Below are 24,850 nucleotides of genomic sequence, written 5' to 3'. Positions count from 1 at the left end.
AAATCGGATTATCTTTTCACTTTCTGTGCAAAAAATACATTTTTTGAAAATTCGACCTTTTGTGGGGGAGGTACCAGAAGGAGTAGACAAATATTGATCATATTCACACCAGACCTTGGGTTAATATAAATATTCGGATGTGTGAAATTTGAAAACAATCGGGCTCTTACATCAAATTTTATGAGAGTTGTAATTATTCAAAATTTTGACCATTTGTGGGGGAGGTACTTGATGCAGTGGACCTATATTGTCCATTTTCACACCTAGCCTAGCACTCATGCAAACATTAGTATATGCAAAGTTGGAGCAAAATCGGATTATCTTTTCACTTTCTGTGCAAAAAATACATTTTTTGAAAATTCGACCTTTTGTGGGGGAGGTACCAGAAGGAGTAGACAAATATTGATCATATTCACACCAGACCTTGGGTTAATATAAATATTCGGATGTGTGAAATTTGAAAACAATCGGGCTCTTACATCAAATTTTATGAGAGTTGTAATTATTCAAAATTTTGACCATTTGTGGGGGAGGTACTTGATGCAGTGGACCTATATTGTCCATTTTCACACCTAGCCTAGCACTCATGCAAACATTAGTATATGCAAAGTTGGAGCAAAATCGGATCATCTTTTCACTTTCTGTGCAAAAAATACATTTTTTGAAAATTCGACCTTTTGTGGGGGAGGTACCAGAAGGAGTAGACAAATATTGATCATATTCACACCAGACCTTGGGTTAATATAAATATTCGGATGTGTGAAATTTGAAAACAATCGGGCTCTTACATCAAATTTTATGAGAGTTGTAATTATTCAAAAATTTGACCATTTGTGGGGGAGGTACTTGATGGAGTGGACCTATATTGTCCATTTTCACACCTAGCCTAGCACTCATGCAAACATTAGTATATGCAAAGTTGGAGCAAAATCGGATTATCTTTTCACTTTCTGTGCAAAAAATACATTTTTTGAAAATTTCGACCTTTTGTGGGGGAGGTACCAGAAGGAGTGGACCGATATTGTCCATCTCCGAACTCGATCTAAGTTTGACAAAAATATTACGATGTACCAAGTTTGGACCAAATCGGATACTCCCTTCGAGAGTTATCGTGCGCACCAGCCAGCCAGACAGACAGACGGACGGACGGACGGACGGACGGACGGACATCGCTAGATCGACTCCAAATGTCCTGAAACGGATTTTGTCCAAAGAGACCTAGGGTCTAAAACCGTTATTTCGACTAGGCACATTTTGACCGTATCGAATGATATATACCCTCTGTAGCCATATGGCTGAGGGTATAAAAATCTGGCCTCATTTAACTGAGATATTTTTTCAATAGAAAAAAATCTCTCATTTCTATAGAAAAACTGAGGTATGTTTTCTATAGAAAAAAATCGGACCTCAGTGAACTGAGGCATTTTTTTTCTATAGAATTTTTTCGATAAAAAAATCTCTCCTCAGTTAACTGAGGCATTTTTTCGATAAAAAAAAATCTCTCCTCAGTTCACTGAGGCATTTTTTTCTATAGAAAAACATCTGACCTCAGTCATATGAGGTACTTTTTTCTATAGAAAAAAATCTTTCCTCAGTGAAATGAGGTACTTTTTTCTATAGAAAAAAATCTATACAAACAAAATCGGACCTCAGTGACACTGAGGCATCTTTTTCAATAGAAAAAAATCTCTCATTTCTATAGAAAAACTGAGGTATGTTTTCTATAGAAAAAAATCGGACTTCAGTGAACTGAGGCATTTTTTTTCTATAGAATTTTTTCGATAAAAAAATCTCTCCTCAGTTAACTGAGGCATTTTTTCGATAAAAAAAATCTCTCCTCAGTTCACTGAGGCATTTTTTTCTATAGAAAAACATCTGACCTCAGTCATATGAGGCATCTTTTTCAATAGAAAAAAATTTGTCTTCAGTGTAATGAAACTGAATTTTTCGAAACTGAATATATTTCCTATTTTTTCTGTAAACTCCAAAAAAAGAAAATCGTAAGCCACAAAGCCGCTGAATTTTTTCTAAAAGAAAAATGGCTCAGTTAACTGAGGTCTGAATTTTTTTTCTATATGAACTGAGGAGTGAGGCTTTTTTCCATAGAAAAAAATTCAGTTTCACCCTAAAGCATAAAATTGAAAAAAGTTAAAACAATTTATAATTTACCTATACCTATTCACTTACAACTTTTCAAACTTGTTATAAACAATTACAAAGTTTGTTTTTTTTTACAGCCATTGCAAATGATATGCAATTCCCAACGAAACATTGATGTTCCTGTTGAATGGCCATAACAAAATAATGGATACATTGTAAAACAAGAACTCCAACAGAAATATGAAACAAATATCCCCAGAGTATTGTTAGCAGATTTATTTGGTTATAAGCCAGCCAGCCAGGCAACCAGCGTTATTGTTTTGCATTGTTCTTACAGCGTATTTGTTGTACACATTTTTGAAAATGCCCTTATAAAAAAATGTATGTTTATGGACTACAACAATGGACCACCATAAACAATAACCTGAAATGCCAGCCAGCTAGCTAGTACTGGAACAGCTAGCTACAAGTAGCTTGTATACCAGCAGTTGTATTTTTGCTCCCCAGTGGTATAGCCGATTCTTTTACTTGTTCTTGCAATTTCGAGTCCTTTTGTTGGCATTGCCAGAATATCAAATGGATTCCGTTCTAAGGCGCACAGCACCACCACGAAATTTCATAGAATTGAACAAATGTTATTTTAAAGTATTTGTGGCTTAACACCGATAATGGCATTTTGAAAAACATGAACGCTGCGGCAGCATAAATTTAAAGCTCCCACACCGTCGCAAGAAGTATTTTACATATTATTTGGTAAAATACGTTTTCTATTGTTTTGATGTGGCCCATGGTCCTTGTTTGGTTATGCCTTACCGCGCCCTCTAAGGATATATTTTGTCTTTGTTTGACATTGGTGGCAGCATGAAGGTATTCCTATTTTTACTGGCGGCTGAGATTTAATTTGAAATTACGTTGCCTTCGATGTTTTTGTTTGGGGGTTGTGGATGGGGTGTTGGCAGGCAAAATGGTGAATGGATGGGTGGGAGGATGTTGGGATGGTTGGTTGACACCATGTCTGCACGGTCAGGCTACTAACGTGTGCATAATTGTATGATAAAGTTTGTTATTTGCCTTGAATATTTTAACAGACCGATGGGAGGCTGGGTGGATGGTTGGCTGACTGTCTGTTTGCTTGGGATTTATTGTCTCTTCCTTGTTGTTGCTGTTGTTATTGTTTCTCCGTCCGTCTTTGATTGTCATTTTCATACTGTTGCTATTTTCATTGGGGAGTTTTTATTTATTTAGAATTCCGCTTCTTTTCCTCATTCATCGTTATATTTAACTAACAACACGTTTAGAGATTTTAATAAGCTTCTATTTTACGCAAAGAGAAAATAAATGCTCGGCATTTTTTTTTTTTTGTTGTTTCCTTGCTTTTGTGTTTACTTTTGTCTTACTAGACAGGACTAGTCCTTATTTGCTGGGCATCTTTTGTACACATTCCCAATTCCCATTTTATAGATTAACTAGAACATTGCCTCTCAAAACGGTTTAACAATAAGAAATGTGACAGTCGTGCAGAGCTTTAAACTTAGAACCAAATGTCGGTAATTGTTGGGGTTTGAAAGAAAAGTTTTTTACAATTTTATGCCTTCCCAGCTTGTTGTGAAAATGGCTAATGGCAATGTTTTTGTGGACTAAACTTTAGTTGGTGTTGCTAATTAGTCTATGAGAACCCGAAAAGGGCCTAATGGTTAACACAAAAGTTTCAAAAAGTTGTATTTGAATTAGGTAGGGGGGAAGATTAGAAGTTGTCGATTTTTACTCGAATAGGGAAAACAGATAGAAATGCGACAATTACAAAAAATGCATTATATGTGATCGGGATTAAATTTTTACGTTTACGCCGACTTAAAAAATTTAACCAAAGAACTTCTACCTCAGAACTGCCATGTTAATCATGAATCCGTGGACATTTTTCAGCGGAAGTGAAAGACTTTCATTTTTGAATGGGACGGTACATCATGTAAATTCTTAAATAATATAACATGGTCGTAGGCAGAAGCGAAAACGGAATAATTTCAAATCGGCGCCCAACGTAAATGTTAGAAAAATTTAAAACAAATCAAATTAAAACAAAAATAATTGGAGACAAATGCGCCAATCAACATTTAAATTCCGTATTGGATCGGATGAACAGAAATTACGTACAAAAATTCTGGGAACAAAGAAATGTGAAGTTTCTATGGACCCTGGAGGAAGAAAGCCTTTACTTTACTCCAAATTTTATTTCGATATTGCCTTTCATAAAACCAACTTTATGAAGGACTATACATCTACGTTCATTTCAACAAAGTTGGCGTAAATTTGATGACCTGGGTAGGATAGGGATACAGGTATTTGCGCCTTGGGCGGATTCCAAAATCGACAACGCCTAAGGTACGTGGCCAATTGTTATCCTCTTTACCATAGTTTTATCATCCGATTGTAACCCACATGAATATATGAATATCTTTGATCGGCTTAATATGCTCACTCGAAAGTACTCCTGAGAGTAGAAAAAATGGAGCATATTCTATCTTTGGTTACCACACGAATAAGAGAGAGCGTAGGCTTTGTTCAATTTCAAGTCGAGTAAAATCTGCTCAAAATCGAGCAGATTCTACTCCTGCTGAGTACTCTTTCTCATATCCGTTTCACTAGCGAGTATATAGGAAAAATGCTGAGATCTGATGAAAATAGAGACCGCATACGTTTATGTAGAGCTTAGAAATTTGCATCAAGTATTTGGATTTTGTCTTGGATGATTGGTATCCTGGCATGGGCTTAATCGGTTATTATTATTATTATTATTATTATTATTATTATTATTATTATATTATTATTATTATTATTATTATTATTAATATTAATATTATTATTATTATTATTAATATTATTATTATTATTATTATTATTATTATTATTATTATTATTATTATTATTATTATCATTATCATTATTATTATTATTATTATTATTATTATTATTATTATTATTATTATTATTATTATTATTATTATTATTATTATTATTATTATTATTATTATTATTATTATTATCATTATTATTATTATTATTATTATTATTATTATTATTATTATTATTATTATTATTATTATTATTATTATTATTATTATTATTATTATTATTATTATTATTATTATTATTATATTATTATTATTTTATTATTATTATTATTATTATTATTATTATTATTATTATTATTATTATTATTATTATTATTATTGTTATTATTATTATTATTATTATTATTATTATTATTATTATTATTATTATTAATATTAATATTATTATTTATTATTATTATTATTATTATTATTATTATTATTATTATTATTATTATTATTATTATTATTATTATTATTATTATTATTATTATTAATTATTATATTATTATTATTATTATTATTGTTATTATTATTATTATTATTATTATTATTATTATTATTATTATTATTATTATTATTATTATTATTATTATTATTATTATTATTATTATTATTATTATTATTATTATTATTGTTATTATTATTATTATTATTATTATTATTATTATTATTATTATTATTATTATTATTATTATTATTATTATTATTATTATTATTATTATTATTATTAATATTAATATTATTATTTTTATTATTATTATTATTATTATTATTATTATTATTATTATTATATTATATTATTATTTTATTATTATTATTATTATTATTATTATTATTATTATTATTATTATTATTATTATTATTATTATTATTATTATTATTATTATTATTATTATTATTATTATTATTATTATTATTATTATTATTATTATTATTATTATTATTATTATTATTATTATTATTATTATTATTATATATTATCATACAAAAATATATTTTTTATTTTTTCTAGAGGAATATTTATTTTAATCTTAAACCTGAGGCCAGTTGTACCACATGTTGTGGTATTGGGTTCTTCTTCTTTTTTCAATTTATTTTTATTCCAAAAATTTAACAAATCTTTGCAATATCCTCCTCACCACCCTCATTTTGGCCTAAACCTTCCAGTAAGCAATTTTCTAGCATTTCATTTATGTGACAACGCCCCAAGTGTTTTCGTCTTTTATTCTGCATCACTGGCTAATACCCCCTTATTAAAAATTAATAACAATTCAATTTTCTATTTTTTATTTTCATTTTAAATTGTGCAGCTGAAAATCAATATCAATCAGCATGGAAAATACTCCGATCCCCTTTTACAAATCCCTGCAATTAAAATCGCATAGCTAATAAAGTCTCGCTGTTGTCTGATGTCAGACTGGCCGTCTGCAACGCGTTCTCTATATTTATATAATAAAAAATCAATTTTAAACTCAGCATGAGAGTAAACCAAGAACAACAACAACAGCTAGACTTTGTATAGATTTCCATTAAATAAAACACGTGGCAGAAAAGTAACAAAACCCGTCCATCGTTCAAAAACAATGACTTTGCAAACAGGCAACAGGATAATAAGAGTAACAAACAACCCCTTTTTCAGGTTTGTTTTGTGAGCCATGGTGAGAATTAATGCCAAACAACCTGGGAAGTTTTGTTAATGTTAATGAATGACTGGATGGCTGGCTGGCTGGCTGACACACTGCCTGTCACCAAATGCTAATGACAAACCGGTGAAATGCAATTTCTTGTTTACATGTTGAAAATTTCGTGGAAAATTTCAAGTACCCCATTATTAAAAGAAACGGAATACCCACCACAATGGATGAAGGGTGAAGGAAGTAAAACCAGATGATTTTTTGGAAGAAAAACGTGGATAATAATGAAATCAAAGGCGTGTGATCTCATCAGTGATTGTTGCCAAGCATATTTTTTCACCCTGAAGAGAATACCATGGTTTGCCAGCAACAGAAGGGGGTACCTTATCTCTAAAAATCAGTTTGTGCTTGCAATTTTTCTAAGGGGGAAAACTTGTCGTACAACAAGAATTCTCATCCCTGTAATTATGTTTAATATTTTTGCAAGGTTCGTTTTTTTTCTTTTCTTCGTCCTCCCCTCAGCCACAAGCCACAACGGCATGGCAGTGGCAAAACCATGAAATGTTCCGTAAAAATATTTTGCCATTTAGTTTCACCATAGGAAACCATTTTCAATTGAATTTATAAGTTGCCATTAGCAATGCAATTTTTTCGCGTTGTTGTTGTTGGTTCTTAAATGTGAGGGAGGATTTTTTCTAAAAGATTTTGCATTGAAATTCCACCCTTAGTCCTTGGCTGTAGTGTGTGTTGTCCATTTACGCATTTGTAAAACGAAACTTATGGCCGGTGTTTTGATGAAACTTAATAGTGTTAGGATAAAAAAAATAAATAATTGTGTAAAAAATTGCCTGGAGCAATATAAACGAAAATAAAAATAAAATATTTATTATTAATTGTAAATAATTTGATTGGATTCGTCGTCCTTCGTGGAGGTGTTGCTTGCAATGTGCAATTTTTATTTTTTTGATTCTATTTTTTTCTTTTATTATTTTTTTTTAGGGTACCATAGAGGGAAAAAGGTTTACTGTTGTAAAACCGTTTACATTTTTGCATTTCTCGAACAGAGTAACTGGGGAAAATATTACAAAAAACTTACAAAAAAATTTTTTTTTTTTTTTTATTTTCTTAAACGTAGTCCAGGCTATTATAAGAAAATTTGCAGAGAATTCAGAAAAGGTGGTAAAATTGTCGAGAAAAATGAAAATACAGATGTTTCAGTGGTACACATTATGAATACTAATTTCTTATGTTTAGAGACTCACATTGAAATTTGCAATAAAAGGCCTATTCATTTCTAAGGACTCCTCCTACGAAAATGGAACATTTTATCAAAAAATATTCATTGGAACAAAAATTTTCCCTGAATAACTTCCTTCCCAAAGATACAAAATATTACACTCCCCTTAACAAAGTCCATTGTAGTTCGAAAATTTCATTAGATGCGAATTAAAATTTCTAAAAGAAAATTTCCAAAATATCGCCATAGGAAGCGTTTAGAGTTCTAATTATAATTTATCCCACTTTTCAAGCCTCTGTATGCCAAGTTTATATTTGATCAAAAATGTGAATCTGGACCAGACTTTCCTCAGGAAATCGATATTCTTTCCACACAGTTAGAAATTAAATCGTTTTCGTTTATAACCTACATATTTAGGATGAGATGAAAAAACAGTAACCAACTTCAGACTTATGTCATTTCTAAGCCACTCGTCCGACAGCTGTTAAAATTATTCCAGTAACAGCTCATTATATTGTTTACAAGCGTACAAAAGTATTTTGGTGCGAAAATTCCTGAAAAAAGTTATTCGTGATGGAATAGTATAGCGTAATAGTGTGACTTCTTTATATTTGGCTGGAAAACCACATGTGGCTATCGTTAGAGCGTTCCAGCATTTAAATGTGAATAAATCTTTTGTATCTCATACTTTCGCACGTTACCGTGATACTGGTAGCGCAGCCCGACGTCAAGGAAATGGACGAAAGAAAACACCAACATCAGCAGAAATAGTTCGAAAAGTAAAGATGCGACTTGATCGAAACTCGCGTCGCAGTGACCGAAAAATGGTTCGTGAGCTGAACATATCGCAATATTCCATTCGGAAAATATTGAAAAATGAGCTCGGGGTAAAGCCATTGAAATTCCAAAAAGTACAAGAACTTACACCGCAACAGAAAAAAAAATAGACTCAAAAGAGCTAACGAGGTGCTTCGCTTGGCCGAAAGTGATAAACTGCCGAATTTCGTTTTCTCCGATGAGAAAACGTACATTGTTTAGCAGTTTGTAAACAAACAAAATGTTTGTGTTTACTTGCCAAGGAGGTCAGCTGAAAATGTGCACTTTCGGTTGGCCACCAGAACTCAAGCGGCGGCCATGGTCATGGTGTGGGCCGTCACCGCCTGTTATGATGGTTGCCATAACCCTCCGCTCGTAATTATCGTCCGTGGTATCAGAATAAATGCCGAATATTATTGGGAAAATATTCTGGAGGGTGTATTAAAGCCTTGGGCACGCAAATATTTTGGCCGCAGACCTTGGACATTCCAACAGGACTCAGCACGCGCTATCCAAGAATGGTTACAAAATGAAGTTCTTCTCTTCATTTTAAGCTCACAATGGCCACCAAAATCTCCGGATACCAATCCGTTGGACTTTTGTGTTTGGAGTATTTTGGAAAGTTAGGTTGGCACTAAAAATACCAAATTATAGATCTCCTCAAGCAAGCGCTTCGCCCGGAATGGGTCGAAATACCGCAGAGCAAAATTCGGGCAGCGTGTGACGGTTTATTGGCCGTTTGAAGGCCATAATTCGTGCCAAAGGTGATCAATTTGAACAAATCTAAACTTATTCTAAAAGTTGATGCTATTTGCGACATTTTTTGCTTTCATTCAATAAAATTTAAAAAAAAAAATGTAAAAATGATGGCATTTGATTTTGTTTACGTTTTTTTTATTTCACCCTGTATTCTCTCTTCCGTTGCAGTTCTCTCTTTCTCTCTTTTAGAATATTTAACATTTGTTTCCATGCCGATATATCTTTTTCACTTACAGTCAGAAGTAGTGATAGCTGATACCAACTCACCGAAATGTCACTCCCAGTGGGCAAAAAACCAAAAAGATCCGTAACTAAACTTCAGGATAATAATTTTTTACAATTATTTGAATAATTTCATATGGTGAAAACCATTTAAGCTTTTACTTTATAACCTTCTCAGCCTGTAAGTATGCATTGTTTTTTTGTAGTTCTACTAAATTAAAACACATCGTTTATCTCATTTGAATATGTATTTCCATCAGAGATGGGCATAATGCACTGTATTTTTAGTGCACTAATAATTTCACTATCACTATTCATTTAGTGGTAGTGCAATTTTTAATTCCACTACCACTAAAGGGTTAGTGGTAGTGAAAAATAATTTAGTGGTAGTGAAATTTCAATAGCACTACCACTAAATTTAGTGGTGTTTGAAAAAACTTGCACTAAATTAGTGGTATTTCATAAAAAATAGCACTAAAATAGTGCTATTTAGAAAAGTAATCAAATTTTATGAATATGTACTATATATTCTGGATTGTTGTTCCCTACTCACTTCAATAAACTTCATTATAGCTGGTATAATATTTATATGCATAGTGCTTTTTTTGGCTTCGCCAAATTTTAGTGGTAGTGCAAATTTTTTTTTGAAAAATCACTAAATTTAGTGGTAGTGCTATTAAAATTTCACTACCACTAAAATTTAGTGGTAGTGCAATTTTTTTCTAAATATCACTAAAGGGTTAGTGGTAGTGCAATTTATTTTTCACTACCACTAACCCTTTAGTGGTAGTGGAGTTAAAAATTGCACTACCACTAATTATTTGATTCTTAGTGCACTAAAAATTTAGTGCAATATGCCCAACCCTGATTTCTATAAATCCCCTAAAAATACACTTCACCTTGTGATTATGTTTATGGCTCTCAAAAGTATGCTTTAAATTTTATCTTTCATAATATTCATCAAATAAATATGGAAATATTGCTTGACCTAGATTTAAATAAGTTTTGAAACAAATTCAAATTACTTAAATATGCAATAGCCTCAGCTGGTCGTTGGTCATTGGTGGTGAATTTGGTGAGTGGATGACGACCACAATGTAACCTTTCTTGCTACCAAAAAGTAGAAAATTTACATATTTTCCTTAAAAAATATTCGATTTTCTGTTCATAAAATAAACGAAAATAGAAAAAAAAAGAAAAGAAAAAAATGCAAAAACGAACTCTCATTCCACCAACATGGAGTTTCTGGCTCAAAAGTCAACAACTTTAATCATAAAAATTCTAAAGCTAGTTGGTGTTTTTTTTTTTCGTTGTTTCATACTCTTTTCATATTCCATTTCATGTTTTATGGAAACAAAATGTTGGTTTCAATGGCAGTGGCAAAGTTTGTATGTGTGCCAGTGTGTTTTTTTTTTCTAGAAGAAATCCGGTATACCCTGGAAGCTGCATAAATAAAATATTATCTGAAAGCAAGAAAAAAAAACTAACTATAGCTAACTGGAAACGCGTATCACTAAAACATAAAACCTCAAAAGCGAAAAAAGACATGGCTAAGCGAATATTTTACGGTCAAAGCTGTAAAATTTACAAAAGCCAAAGGAAGCGTATTCAAGGGAAACACCAAAATGTTGAATAAAGGTGGCGACACACCCAAACACAAAAAGATGAGGTCTGTTGCGCAAGTTCTAGGCTTGGAATGATGAATATGTTGGGTATTTAAAATGCCAAAAAATTTTTCTGTGTAAGAGAGATCAGAGGAGGTGCCGGAAATGCTTTTCGTAATCATTTCAGAGGTTCCGAAAGACAAAATATGAGCCTTTTCAAGCAAAATTATAAAAGTAGGAAAAAAAAAAACATTTTGGAAAGGGCGGGTCTATGTAAAGCTTCCTACCCATTTCGATCTAAATCATCAAGAGCCCTTTTCGAACATGTTTAAATAAATACTAGCTCATTGTGAGTTGGAAAATAATCAAATCTGGTCTTGAATATTTATAGAGTTCATATTATTGGCTAATATCTCAAAAATCTAGGGCGAATGACCTCCTCTTGCTGTTTATCAAAATATGCACTTAAACCGAAAGTTATTGACATGATAAATGACATTTCATTAAAAAGCATTTTCAAGTAAAATTGTAAATAAATAGGAAAAAATTCCTTTTTGGAAAGGAGGACAGGCCTATGTGAAGCTTTCTACCCATTTCGATCTAAATCAGCAAGAGCCCTTTTTGAAAATTTTTAAATAAATACTAGGTTCATTTGGGTTGAAAAATAATCAAGTCTGGTCTTCAATATTTATAGAGGTCGTATCATTGACTTATATCTCAAAAATGCAAAGCAAATGACCTCCTCTTGCAGGATATCAAAATATGCACTTAAACCGAAAGTTATTGACATTTCATTAAAGTTTACTTTCTTTCCAAGAAATCCTTATAATAACAAGGCAACAAATTTAAAGTCAGAATTTTTAAACAGGCCTTAATGCCCAAGAAAAACAAGAAGCCATCCTTCCACCTCCCTCCCATTTTTCATGGCAAGGGTGTTGACTGTTAAACGTTCATTGAAACACGTTTTTCAAAACTAGTCTTTAGGGAAATGTTTAACTGCCATAATTGCATGACAAATGGTTGTATTATGTTAAATAATACATATAGACGATGAACAAGCAACACACACACACCCATATATTCTGACGTTCTACAATAAAGAAATGGCAGGGTTGTAAAAAAAGAGCTAACGGACCCCAAGTTTGCGTTTGACTTCTATGCCGCCCCCTTTTTTTCAAAGAACACACAAAAACCCCCTTTTATTTTCGTCTACGCAAAATACTCCTTTGATAACCTCTCCTCCCCCCAACCCTTGGTCTTGCATCCATTATGGCCAATACCATGGCTCATTGTATTGCAAATTTTGCAAATAAACCACTTAAAAGAGTTTTGTATATTTTGCATAATGTATACAAATTGCATTTCCCCCACACCCTCCCCCCCTCGATCTATCTACCTCTTGTTGCTATCCAAAACTGCTGGAGGAAATAAAGACAAGTTTAATGTTAAAAGGAACATTTTGCCAAAACCAAATGAAAGATGTTCGAAAAAGGGGGAAGATGGCAAAAACTTAGTTATTAAAAAGAATTTGAAATGTTACAAATTCTCAAAGGACTCAATGCAAAAGAGGAATAGGTAATTGACCTACTAGAGGTTGCTGGCAAGAAGGAAATTTTAATTGGGAATTTCTGTTTTTTTATAAAATTATTTATTTTTAGTGAATTGAAACCCAGGTAGAAAACCTTAAACATAATTATATTATTTGGCCTATCGGAAGATTTTTTCATTAATATATATGAACTAATCGAATAATACGCATTATTTTGCAAATTCAATGGTATTTTTCAAGCGCCTGTGAGTATGCCTCTATTTTTTTTTCTAATTCATATTTTTTATTTATATATTTTTCAATAAAATCATATATTCGTGATGGTTTCTTTTAAAAATAATAATAAAATAAATGAATAAAAAACAACAAAAATTTGTTTGTAGTAATATTATCTGTATGCTGTTGTTGTTCTAAAATAAGTTTGAAGTAGTATTAACTTACGTGTGATATTGATTTTGATCAATAGTGCTGTGTATGGTTGAAACATACCTGGAATTAAAAGAAAAAGGGGAAACACTTGTTAGATATCAATGCATAATTTTTGTACATATGGGTATAGATAGAAGAGAAAGTAAAGAAGAGCATATATAATTCTAAAAACAGCAAGAAATCTTTTTTGGAATCGAAATGAGATATTTTATTTTCACAAAAACCGCAGTGTAGTAATCATTTCGGGCGGCCCGAGGTCCAAGTGCCCTTCTTGTGTTATTCCCTGATTCAATATATACATTAAAACGACAAAAAAAATAATTCTCATCATACACCAAAGGGTGGATTTTTGGGGCCCCCCAAAAGTATGCTTTAGAAGTTTTAAATTCAAAACAACAACAAAATTATTTCACATCATACATCAAAGGGTGAATTGTGGGGCCACCCAAAAGTATGCCTTAGAAATTTTGTATTCCAATTCATAGATCTTAAGAGACCTACCCCGTGTTTATACTACCAATATGTAAACTGGCGTACATTTTTGTATAGATTTCTATCGGTTTTATGACCATGACCAAGCGTAATTTTTTAAAAGCTATAGAAAAGATTTATAAAAAGCCACATAAAATTCGAAAAAAGCACGGAATCTTTATTTGTATTGATAGAAATGTCCCTAAAATTTAATATTTAAAGGTTATTTCAAGTAAATATTGCCCGCAAATGGTCTTTCCGCATGGTCCAATTTTGCAATACTCTCTCCAATATTTCGACCAATATTACCTCTCGAAAGAATTCTTCAATATTTCCCACAAATGCGTCAATGGAAACGGACTCGTCTGTATAGATATGAGCTTTAACATAGCCCCATAAAAAAGTATAAGGGCGCTAAATGGCACTTTTCCGGCCGGAACGTGAAAAAAACGAACTCTCCTCTAAATAAGTCCATTGTTACGCGTGCTGTGTGGCATGTGGCACCGTCTCTTTAATTTGGGGCAAAAATAAAAAAAGAACAAAGTTGGATATGATCTTGCCCTCACCATTCACAGTTACTATTCGGAGCATCTGTGAAAAAGCGCGGTCCAATGATGCCACCACACCATAAACCGGACCAAACTGTGGCTGATAGCTTCTGTAATGCTTCTCGTTAATATTCACTCCAACATCGACAATTCTTCTCATTTACGTTTACATCGAACCAATAATATTTAAAACAGCCGAAAGGAAAGAGCTACTAAGTACTACTATAAAGTACTATATTAATAAATAATTTAATACTTTTTGGCGTTTGTGCATAATTTGAAATAATTGTTATCTATTGAATTTTTTAGCATACTTTTAGGCGCTCCCAGAAATCTTCAAAAGGTAAACGCTTTATAGTGTACATAAATAAATAAAATATATTTAAAGTATAGAGTAGTTACTTTTGAGATAGAAAATTGTTGAGAGCTCCTCAAAGTATGCCATAAACATTTAAACTATTAGGTATGAAAAATTCACTTTACACATCACTTTAACATCATGTGTAATTTAGCTTTAAACTGTTCCCAATACTGTTTTGCTATATTAAGGCCAATAATGTATGGCATATTTTTAGGCATATTTACTTTATTTCCCTTTCACAAGGACATTATCAAAAACAAATAAATTCTCTATCTCATCAAAAAAACATTGTTTAGTAGCAATAGCCACATATAAAGTGACTTTTCCCATAATTATATAGCATTTTATAGCATACTTTTAGGCGCTCCTAGAATCGTAATTCAAAAGACAAACGCGTTGTAGTATGGTATACATTAATATATAAAGTAAAGCATAGTGTAACGTCATGTGTAATCTAGCCTTAAGTTTACAAATCTGTTTTCCATAACGTTTTTTTTAATATTGAAACCAATAAACTATTGCATACTTTTAGGTATTTGTATAAAAAAATTAATATAACAAACTTAAATATATATTAAATTTTGTTGCCTTTGCACAAGGACATTCTCAAAAAACAACTCAATTCTCTCTGTCTCTTGAAGAAAATAAAACATTATTCAGTAGCACGTTCAATGGTTAACACTTGACTTTTGCTCTTTGTTGACTATGTAACATATCCCTAGTTACAGTTTTTCGCTCTTGTAAACACACAGACATGAAGCACACACACTCACATGTCCATGTGTACAAGTACGTAGCCCTGTACATGAAAGTACTTGATTATTTGGGCGTGTTAACTACCGTTAACAAAAACCATACTCAAGTACTTTTTGCAACGTTTTCACCCTGGCCTCTGCTGGTCTCACACATACACACACACGCACACATTGCTCTAATCTACTTGTACTTGGGGCAAGGATGTTGTTGGTTTGTTTGTTTGTGTGCCATTATAAAGAATAATATTTTTGCTAGCGTTGGCAATTTTTCTCGCCCCTTCCCTAACCCTATTGGTAATCATTTTTGTTATTATCATTATTATTTAGAAAAAGTAAAAAACACATTTTACAAATGTGTTTTGTTGGCGGGTGTTTTGCGATTTTCCATTTTCTCGGGTCTGTGGCACTTAGTGCAGCCAAGACCATAATACATTTATTTTTATCTCTCTGTGAGTGTATACGTATTTTGTTAATTAAATTTATTTCCAGCATTCTCAAGGATAGAAAATTTAAGAAAAGTGCTGCTTCATGTTTGAAACAAAAGCCAAAGCGAAAAAAAAACAACTAGGCGAAGGGGTAAATTGCGAACTGCAGCAAGAATTTATATGTATTTGTGTGGAGTTTGTTGGTCTGAGCAGTTTTTCTAGTCGGTATGCGCGCGTGTGTGTGCGTCGGTATTTACGCCTGTAAATGCTGTTAAAAGTTATGCCAAAAAACAAAGTGTGTTAATGCTGTATTAAGCACCAGCCAGCCAACCAAACCCCCTTAAGCGTAAACTAGGTCAAAGGAGAGCGCCGGAAAACAGCATGCTAGCATGAATAGAAACAAAAAGAATGCATGGCATTAAATTGAATTTAAATGCTGAATATTTAAATAAAATGTTGCATACTTTTTTTGGGAGGGAGGGGAGGAGCATAACTAACAACAAATTAATTGCAATGCAATTTAAGGCTGAGTACAGGTTTTTGTTTCGGTTTTGCCAGGTGGCCCAGAACTGGAAATGGAAATTTAAATATTTAAAATACTTTAAAAAATTATTGAATAGAAGGGAATTTTTCAGTAGTTTAAGATATATGGACTCAAAACTATTCGGTTAGAGGATGAGTAGTTACAAATTAAGTTTAACTACCTCACTCGGAGGACCTTTCGATCCATTGTGATAATCCTGCGTTGAAAGAAATGAAAGAAGAAATAAATGTTGAGAACGATGAAATGTGATAGATCTCGGTAGAGAAGTAGAAAGAGGGTTCATGAAATTTTACTCAAATGTATATTATGTCTGCAGGACTTTTGGTATTAAAAATGGACCATGTAGCCTATTTTCGGAATTTGGATGATTTTAGCTATATTATTTATCGGAATTGTTTCAAATTTGTTATTTGAAGTTCCCAACAGATACTACAGCCTATGACAGAAAATTTTCTGTGCAGGTCCACGTCTTCGTATAAGCCCCATATAGCGGATCCTCCTGATATTCGGTATTTTGATGATTTTAGCGATATTATTCAGTGGAATTGTTTCGAATTTTTTATTTGAAGTTCGTAATGGATAATACAGCCTAAGACAGAAAATTGTCTGTGCAGGTCCATGTCTTCGTGCCCCATATAACTGCACCTCCCTATATTCGGTATTTTAGTGATTTTAGCGACATTATTCACCTATTTGTTTCTCTTCAAGTTTCGCATTTGAATACTGTAAAGGCTTATAACAAAAGTTGCCTATGCAAGTCCACGTCGTCGTATAGGCCCTATGTATTCTGAATTTTTAAGATTTTAACAGAATTTTTAACGGATTTTATTTATTATTTTTTTAATTGTCAAATTAGTTCCAAATGGTAGAGGGTATTCAAAGTCCGGCCCTGCCGAATTTAAACATTTTATTTTTTTTTTTTTTTGTAAAAAGGAATATTTTTTTTGTTACTATTAAAATATCTTTTTTATGACTTTTTTAAATTTAACCTATTGGGCGCCATCTCAATATACATGGAACTCAAATATTTTTGGAGTTTTTTCTTTTGTATAAAGGAATATTTTTATTGTTATTATTAAAATATCTTTTTATGATTTTCTTTTATATTTACCCTACGTTGGGCGCCATTTCAATATAAGAAATGTCCAAGGAACTCAAATATTTTTCAGGAAAAAGGAATATTCTTATTCCTATGACCAAAATATATTATTTCGACTTTTTGAAATTTACCCCACTTTTGGAAATTTAACCCAGTTTTATGCCATCTCAATATTATAAATGTACATGGAACTCACATTTTTTTGGGATTTTTACTGTAAAAAGAATATTCTTGTTATCGAAATACTATTTTTATGACATTTTGAAAATTATAACACGTTGAGCGTCATTTCAATATAGCCAATTTTGATGTTAAGATTCATTATTTTCAGTCTTTGGCCCTAAAAAGGAATATTTTTATTATTAAAATATCTTTTTATGTCTTTATGAAATCTGCCCCGCGTTGGGCGCCATCGGAATATTACAAATGTGCATGAAATTCAAATATTTTTGGGATTTTTTCCGGGATTTTATTAAAATATCGTTTTTATGACTTTTTGAAATTTACCCCACGTTGGGCGCCATCTCAATGTAACAAATGGAACTCAAAAAATGTTGGAATTTCTCCGGAAAATTGAATATTTTTATTGGATTTAATAGTTTTCCAATTCCGAAGTTTCTTCAAGTTTGTTTCTATTGAGGCTAAGGATTGTCTTTTAAAACAAAGAATATTATTAATATAGCACACTTCTAGGAGTAAGTTGTCTTTTTATTTGATTTATAAACTTTCTTCTATAATTTCATTCCTACAAATATCTCTATATCCTTGTAATTTGTTATATCCCCTCCACTCATGGTTGACTTCAATTTGGCGGTTTTTGTCGCTGCATCCCTTACAAGCCTTATTATTTTTCATTGGTCTTATTTACACTCTGTATTTTTTATCAGCGAAAATATAAATCATTTTTAATGTGACTATAATTTAAAGCATCATCACAAAGAAAATTTATTGTTGCGTTTCAAGTTACTTTACTTTATTTTTATTTTATATAATTTTTTTGGTCGTCATTTTTGTCGTTGTTGTTTTATTCTTCATTAAAACTTAAATATCTGGCAGTGATATCTTTTTTTCCCATTCGTGGAAAAAAGGGCGAACGATATGGTCTTAAAAGCCAAGTAATTTTGACTCATCTGTTCGTTAAGGCCATGAGCCATAAAGCAAGACCGCAAAATATTTGATGGCAACAACATCCAGCAATCCACCCAGCAACCTGAGAGTATTTTGGAGATGATGCTGATGACGACGGTGGCGGCCTACCTTGGTCTGACCAGGAGCAGCCCATATGTAATATCTACAACCACAGAGTATCTGCTGGTTTAATATATTTTTTACGTGGAAATAAGATTTACGTATATCAACTTGGAAATAAATAATAAATAAAATAAAAAGCTTTTTTATTTACTTTACAACTTAAGTGAAGAACCAGCCAGCCAACGAGCCAGCCGGTAAGTGAGTGAGTGGGGCTGGAAAGGAAAATGTCGCAATACCGGCTAAGTGAAACAACGAATGGCCATGCCAATTAAAGTGTTTTATCGGTTATAATTTGGTTGAACTCCAGGTCTCTGCATTAAAAAAAAAAAAAAAAACAACAAATCCGAAAAGGTATGTTAAGCCCACACAGATCTACTTATGTGTCTGTTGTTTTTTTGTTTGTTTTTGTTGACACAACCACATGTAAATATGTGGCACATGCAATCCCTTTCTGTTTTTGCTACTTCTTCTTCTTGTTCTTCTTAACTTTTGAGGAATTCGAGTATGTCATCATTATTATTATTATCGTCATTTGGCAACATTAACACATAACCTTTTAACTGTGTAACGTTTACGACCGGCTTATATGGTATTTTTTAATGTTGTTGTTTTTTTTTTTTTCTTCCAGAGTAGAATCAATACCATCATACATTGTACATCATCAGAAAAAAAACCAACAACAAAAAATACCCATACACGTGCGTTAAGCTCATTTACTTAACCATTGTTTCTTTTTATGTTTCAACAGAAATTCGTATTCGAGCATTAAACAAATGCCTAAGGAACGAACTTTGTTACAGATTTTTTTTCTTTTTTGGTCTTTGCCAAACCTGAGAACCAATGAAATTAAACAAAAGAAAAGAAAAAAGGAGAATGTACATTGAAAAAAAAAACAGGAATTTTGACAATGGAATGGGGCAGAGTTGTTAATACTAATGACATTGTGTCATTGATTTTTTTCTTCTTCTTCTTCTCTGCTAACGACCCGCATACTTCCATGGAAGATGGAATCCAAGAAGAATTTAAGATTTCATCAGAAGTTAGAAATGTTTTTGGGTTCACTACCTTTAAGGTGGAAAACATGAATTTAAAGAAATTAATGTAAGGTATATTACAAAATCAAGATATCAATAATATTTTGTGTAAGATTACAGCATACTTTTAGGGGTAGGTAACACATCAGATATTTTTATTATTTAGGAATATTTTAAAGATTCAATGAAAGGTTAATCAACAAAGGTCAGGCGAGACAACAACTATCTTACTTATACTTCTCATTGTTTTTTGGGTTATTTCGATAAATTTATTGCATATTTTGAGGCAGCAGTAAAATTGAGATATACTACCTATAGCCATATGTAAAGTATCATCTTCAAATTATATATTTTTTAATGTTCTAAGAAACTATATTAATTTCTAACAAGCTAGTTTAAAAATGTTTGTGATCGCCTAAAAGTATGCAATGAAAAAGCTAAATATGATCGTTTTAAAGCCATTTCTAAGCTGATATGCACACTAATCTTACCACTGAATTTTGATATCAAATGTGATGACATCCAATCGGAAAAACAGAGCAATATGAATAATTCGAAAAATATTGCATACTTTTAGACGTTTTCAAAATAGAATTTAACCATAAGCAATGCGCTCACAGCGTTCTCTCAACAACCTCTATTCTCTCTACTAATACATGTAAAGTCATTAAAACCCCGCACAAGAACGCAGATGTGAGAACAAAATACTGTGTCTCAATTATGTAGGGGAGAGGTTGGTAACCGAACAAAAAATATAATTGATTCGATTTTTTTACGCTCCCAGACGCGACTTTTGTCTGAGTGCTTCGCATTGCATTAAGGATTAGTTGGAAATGGTGTGGATACATTAATCCGATTTATCGAAGAGTCAAAATCTAAAATAAATTTTTAGCTGATACTACCACCGGCTCATTCCTATTCTAATAACTTTGGACGCCCTGGAAGGGAATAGAAAAGAGACCAATTCTAGCCATTTTGTGGACTAACTATCATTCAGGAGGCTTAAAAAAACATTCATGACTTTATGAAACTAACCCCACATTGGGCGCCATCTAAGTCATAAGTAGAGAATACTTATTCTCCAATATAATAGAATGGAACAAAAATATCTCTGGGGTTTTAGAATAAAGAGTTATATTGTATTGGATTTATGGACGGGTACAAATTTGATCCGATGAACCAAAATATTTCCGATGAACAGAAAGTGGCATTAAAAGAGACATTTCTACCAAGCCCTCATTTAAGAGACTTTAAATGTATTTTTTATGACTTTTCAATGCGAAATACACGTTGGGCGCCACCATATGCGAAAGAAACTAAAATAGGTTAGATGCTTTCAGCATAAAAAGAAATATTCTCATTCTACACAGGTTTATTATTTTGTAGGAGTAAGTCGAAAATTTCTCAAGCCTAGTATTCTCTCAACTAATATTTCTATGTAGTTTACTATTGTCCTCTGTGTACAGCAATTTAAATAGGAATAGGAAGGTTTTGAAAATTTTGTTGTCAAAATTCATAAAACTGAACAATTAAGGAACTCTAGTCATTAGCACATTACTTATAGCTTTAGAGGCGTGAGCCCCATGTTGGGCGCCATTTAATAAATTAGATTTAAATATTTTGTTTTTCATAAATTAAAGCACTTCATAAACCATCAATGCCATGTGTAGAGTTAGGCATTTTTCAAAATAATGGTTCTGCTCGGAACCTGCTTATTTGTTGATGTTATTGCCATTTTTAAGACTTCGTCGCTGATAAGCAAATTGAATGCAGAATTTTTTTGTCTCATTGTTGTTGTTGTTGTCGACTTCGTCAAATGGTCCTGAATATAAATACGTGTGCGTTAGCTTATATCTTTTGTATTCGTCACTAATAAATAACATTGATTGTCTCGTTCATGTTGTCGGCTCTTGATGCTTCTGCTGGTGATGTTGTTCACGGTTTGTTGTTTCGTGTGTTGTTAACATTAACGATTTTGTCCCTTCATTTATTTGTTTCTCTTTCCCTCAATTTTTTTTTTTTTTTTTTGCTCCAGCTTTATCTTTTATTGGCAAAGATTCATTGTTGTTGCGATTGCCATTTATTTTGAAGACGACGACGACGACGAACAAAACAAAAAAAAGTATTCTCTTAAGTATTGTAAAGGTTTTTGCTAGTAAAATGCTATGGAAAGGCATTTTCAAAGTCTCTGGGGTCTATGTGCCAAATTGTTTGACATTAGTCACAGCATCAGCACACACATACACACAGACAATCTCAAAGGTATCGTACATTAAAATATATTGATATTACATTTTGCATTCGAAGACAATTCGAAAAAGGAGATTCTTTGTTTAACTGTCGTTTTTATAAAAAAAAAACTAAGTGATGGGAGAGATTTTGTTTAGAATTTGCTTGTAAGGAAAGTTGTGTATTAGGGTGGGTGAAAATTATGTAACTTTTGGAAATTTTAATAAATTTCGATATAAAAATTTTTACATCCAATGAAGATGGAAGCAAGCAGAATTTAAGATTACATCAGAAGTTAGACTTTTTGGGTTTACTATTTTAAAGGTGGAAAACATGAATCTAAAGCAATAAATGTAAAGGATATTCATTTTTAAAATCAATATATCAATAATTTTTAAAATCAATATATCAATAAGATTTTGCGTACTTCAGGGTGAGATAAAAAAAAGCTACAAACGCCATAATTTCTACATTTTTTTTTTATTTTATTGCATTAAAGAAAAAATGTCGGAAATTGCATCAAATTTTAAAATAAGTTTAGATTTGTTCGAATTGGTCACCTTTGGCACGGATTATGGCCTTCGAACTGCCAGTGAAAACGAATGTTGCTCTGCGGTATTTTGGCCCACACACATTCACATCTCAAATGCTGGAGAGCTCTAACGATAGCCACTTGTGGTTTTCCCAATATCCTTTTCCTAACATTTTGGATTGCATATTTTGAGGAACTGCAAAATTAAGATAATTCACCTCAATTCATTTGAAAAATGTGTGTTTTAGATTTTATTTTTTATTTTCTTATAAACTATATTAATTTTCAAAAAGTTTTTTTTAGTTAAAAAATTGTTGTTAAAGCCTAAAAGTATGCAATCATAATGCTTAATATGACCCTTTAAAGACACTTCTAACATGATATGTAACGAATCTTTCAACCGAATTTTGAACTATGGTATAAAGCCCTACGATCGAAAGAAATATAAAGCAATACAAATAATTCGAATGTTATTGCATACTGTTAGGAGTTTTTAAAGTAGCAGTGAACTGTAGATTAGATTGAACTCAACAAATAAAATTACTTTAAATTGCATTTCAGGGAATGTGATTTTTAATTTATTTATGGACATTTATCTCAAAACCATGGCACTCGAAAATTTTTCTTTTTAAATGAGCTTAGCTATAAAGTCGCATGTAACTGAGTTGAATATCCAACAACGTTGTTTTCAACGAAAATTCCCAGTTATAGCTTTTATTTCGGCCAAAACCTTAAAGTTTAAAGAAATTTGTTATAAATTTCGGCAAACATAAATGTTGAACTCTTAACTTAACTCAAAAGCTGTAATTAGTAAAGAAAAATTTCATGGAATTTTGATATGACCCACTGCAAAAGAATTCATTTCTTGCTACAGTTTATGTGAGAGCCAACATACGCCAAAGAAGAAGACAGCAGACAAATTATGTTGTTTTAATGTGACATATTGTAAGATTTATGAAGAGTTTAATGCGCTGTGGAAGATTAGTTTACTTCAGACATATTTGTGTGTGCCACAGATCTTACTCATCTCATGTAATTAAAATGGATTTTGAGTGATTCTGTGAAAAGGTCGTCAAGTAGATTTTAAAGATATAAATCTTATTTTTTGTTTTTAAAATGACGTTACAGTGTTTCAGAAAAAAGTCAAATCGTCGATCATCCATTTTCCTAAAAGAATGGTGGAAAATGAAAATTTTTATTGGCATAAATAAACTTTCAAAAAAAGAAAAAAAACGAGTAAAAAAATTGTAAGTTCGGCCGGGTTCGAACTTTGAATGCTCTCCACCATTTGGAACGTATTTGGAAATTTTCAAAAAAATAAAATCCAATAAAAAATTCTGTTAAAATCTTAAAAATACCGAATATAGCCGTTTTATTGGGGTCTACACAGGCTTTGTTTGTCATAAGCCATTACCATATTCAAATTCGAAACTTGAAATAAACGGTGAATAATGTACTTAAAATATTCAAAATACCGAATGTAAGGAGGTATCGTTATATCGGAGCTATAAGAAGAACTGGATCTGCATAAATAATTTTCTGTCACAGAATGTAGCATCCATTACGAACTTCATATACAACATCTCAAACAATTTCGGTGTGTATTGTACCTAAAATTGTCAAAATACCGAATATCGGGGGTACCTTTGTATGGGGGCTATACGAAGACACGGACCTGCACAGACAATTTTCTGTCATAGGCTGTAGTAACAATTCCGAACTTCAAGCGCGGAATTTCAAACAATTCTGGTAAATAATGTCGCTAAAATCATCAAAATACCGAATATCGGGAGGAACCGTTATATGGGGGATATACGAAGACGGGGACTTATATGGCTCATTTTCTGTCTTAGGCTGTAGTATCTATTACGAACTTCAAATACCAAATTTCGAACTTCAAATCGTCAAAATACCGAATATAGGGAGGTACTGATATATGCGGCCTATACGAAGACCTGGACCTGCACAGACAATTTTCTGTCATAGGCTGTAGTAACAATTCCGAACTTCAAGCGCGGAATTTCAAACAATTCTGGTAAATAATGTCGCTAAAATCATCAAAATACCGAATATCGGGAGGAACCGTTATATGGGGGATATACGAAGACGAGGACTTATATGGCTCATTTTCTGTCTTAGGCTGTAGTATCCATTACGAACTTCAAATACCAAATTTGAAACAATTCCGGTAAATAATATCGCTAAAATCATCAAAATACCGAATATCGGGAGGTATCGTTATATGGGGGCTATACGAAGACGTGAACCTGCACTTACAATTTTCTGTCATAGGCTGTAGTATCCGTTACGAACTATAACTACTAAGTTTGAAACAATTCCGGTGAATAATGTCGTTAATA

The 24,850-nt window shown here is 32.0% G+C and overlaps 1 protein-coding gene across 4 annotated transcripts in view; it reads right to left on the bottom strand.

Annotated features, from left to right (window-relative positions):
• The window catches only part of LOC101894875 (teneurin-a), a 568,898-nt gene that overhangs the window by 254,338 nt on the left and 289,710 nt on the right, over positions 1 to 24,850 (bottom strand). For 2 of the 4 annotated variants that reach the window (XM_059129381.1, XM_059129383.1), the window contains one exon: positions 13,254 to 13,301. The exons of the other annotated variants lie outside the window; for them this stretch is intronic. In XM_059129381.1, the coding sequence (XP_058985364.1) occupies positions 13,254 to 13,301 (48 nt within the window). The remainder of the gene's footprint in view (positions 1 to 13,253; positions 13,302 to 24,850) is intronic. 4 annotated transcript variants of the gene reach the window in all.

The sequence above is a fragment of the Musca domestica genome, unplaced genomic scaffold (assembly GCF_030504385.1).
Source record: "Musca domestica strain aabys unplaced genomic scaffold, Musca_domestica.polishedcontigs.V.1.1 60, whole genome shotgun sequence".
Classification (NCBI taxonomy): domain Eukaryota; kingdom Metazoa; phylum Arthropoda; class Insecta; order Diptera; family Muscidae; genus Musca; species Musca domestica.
This window is presented reverse-complemented; position numbering and strand designations above follow the sequence as displayed.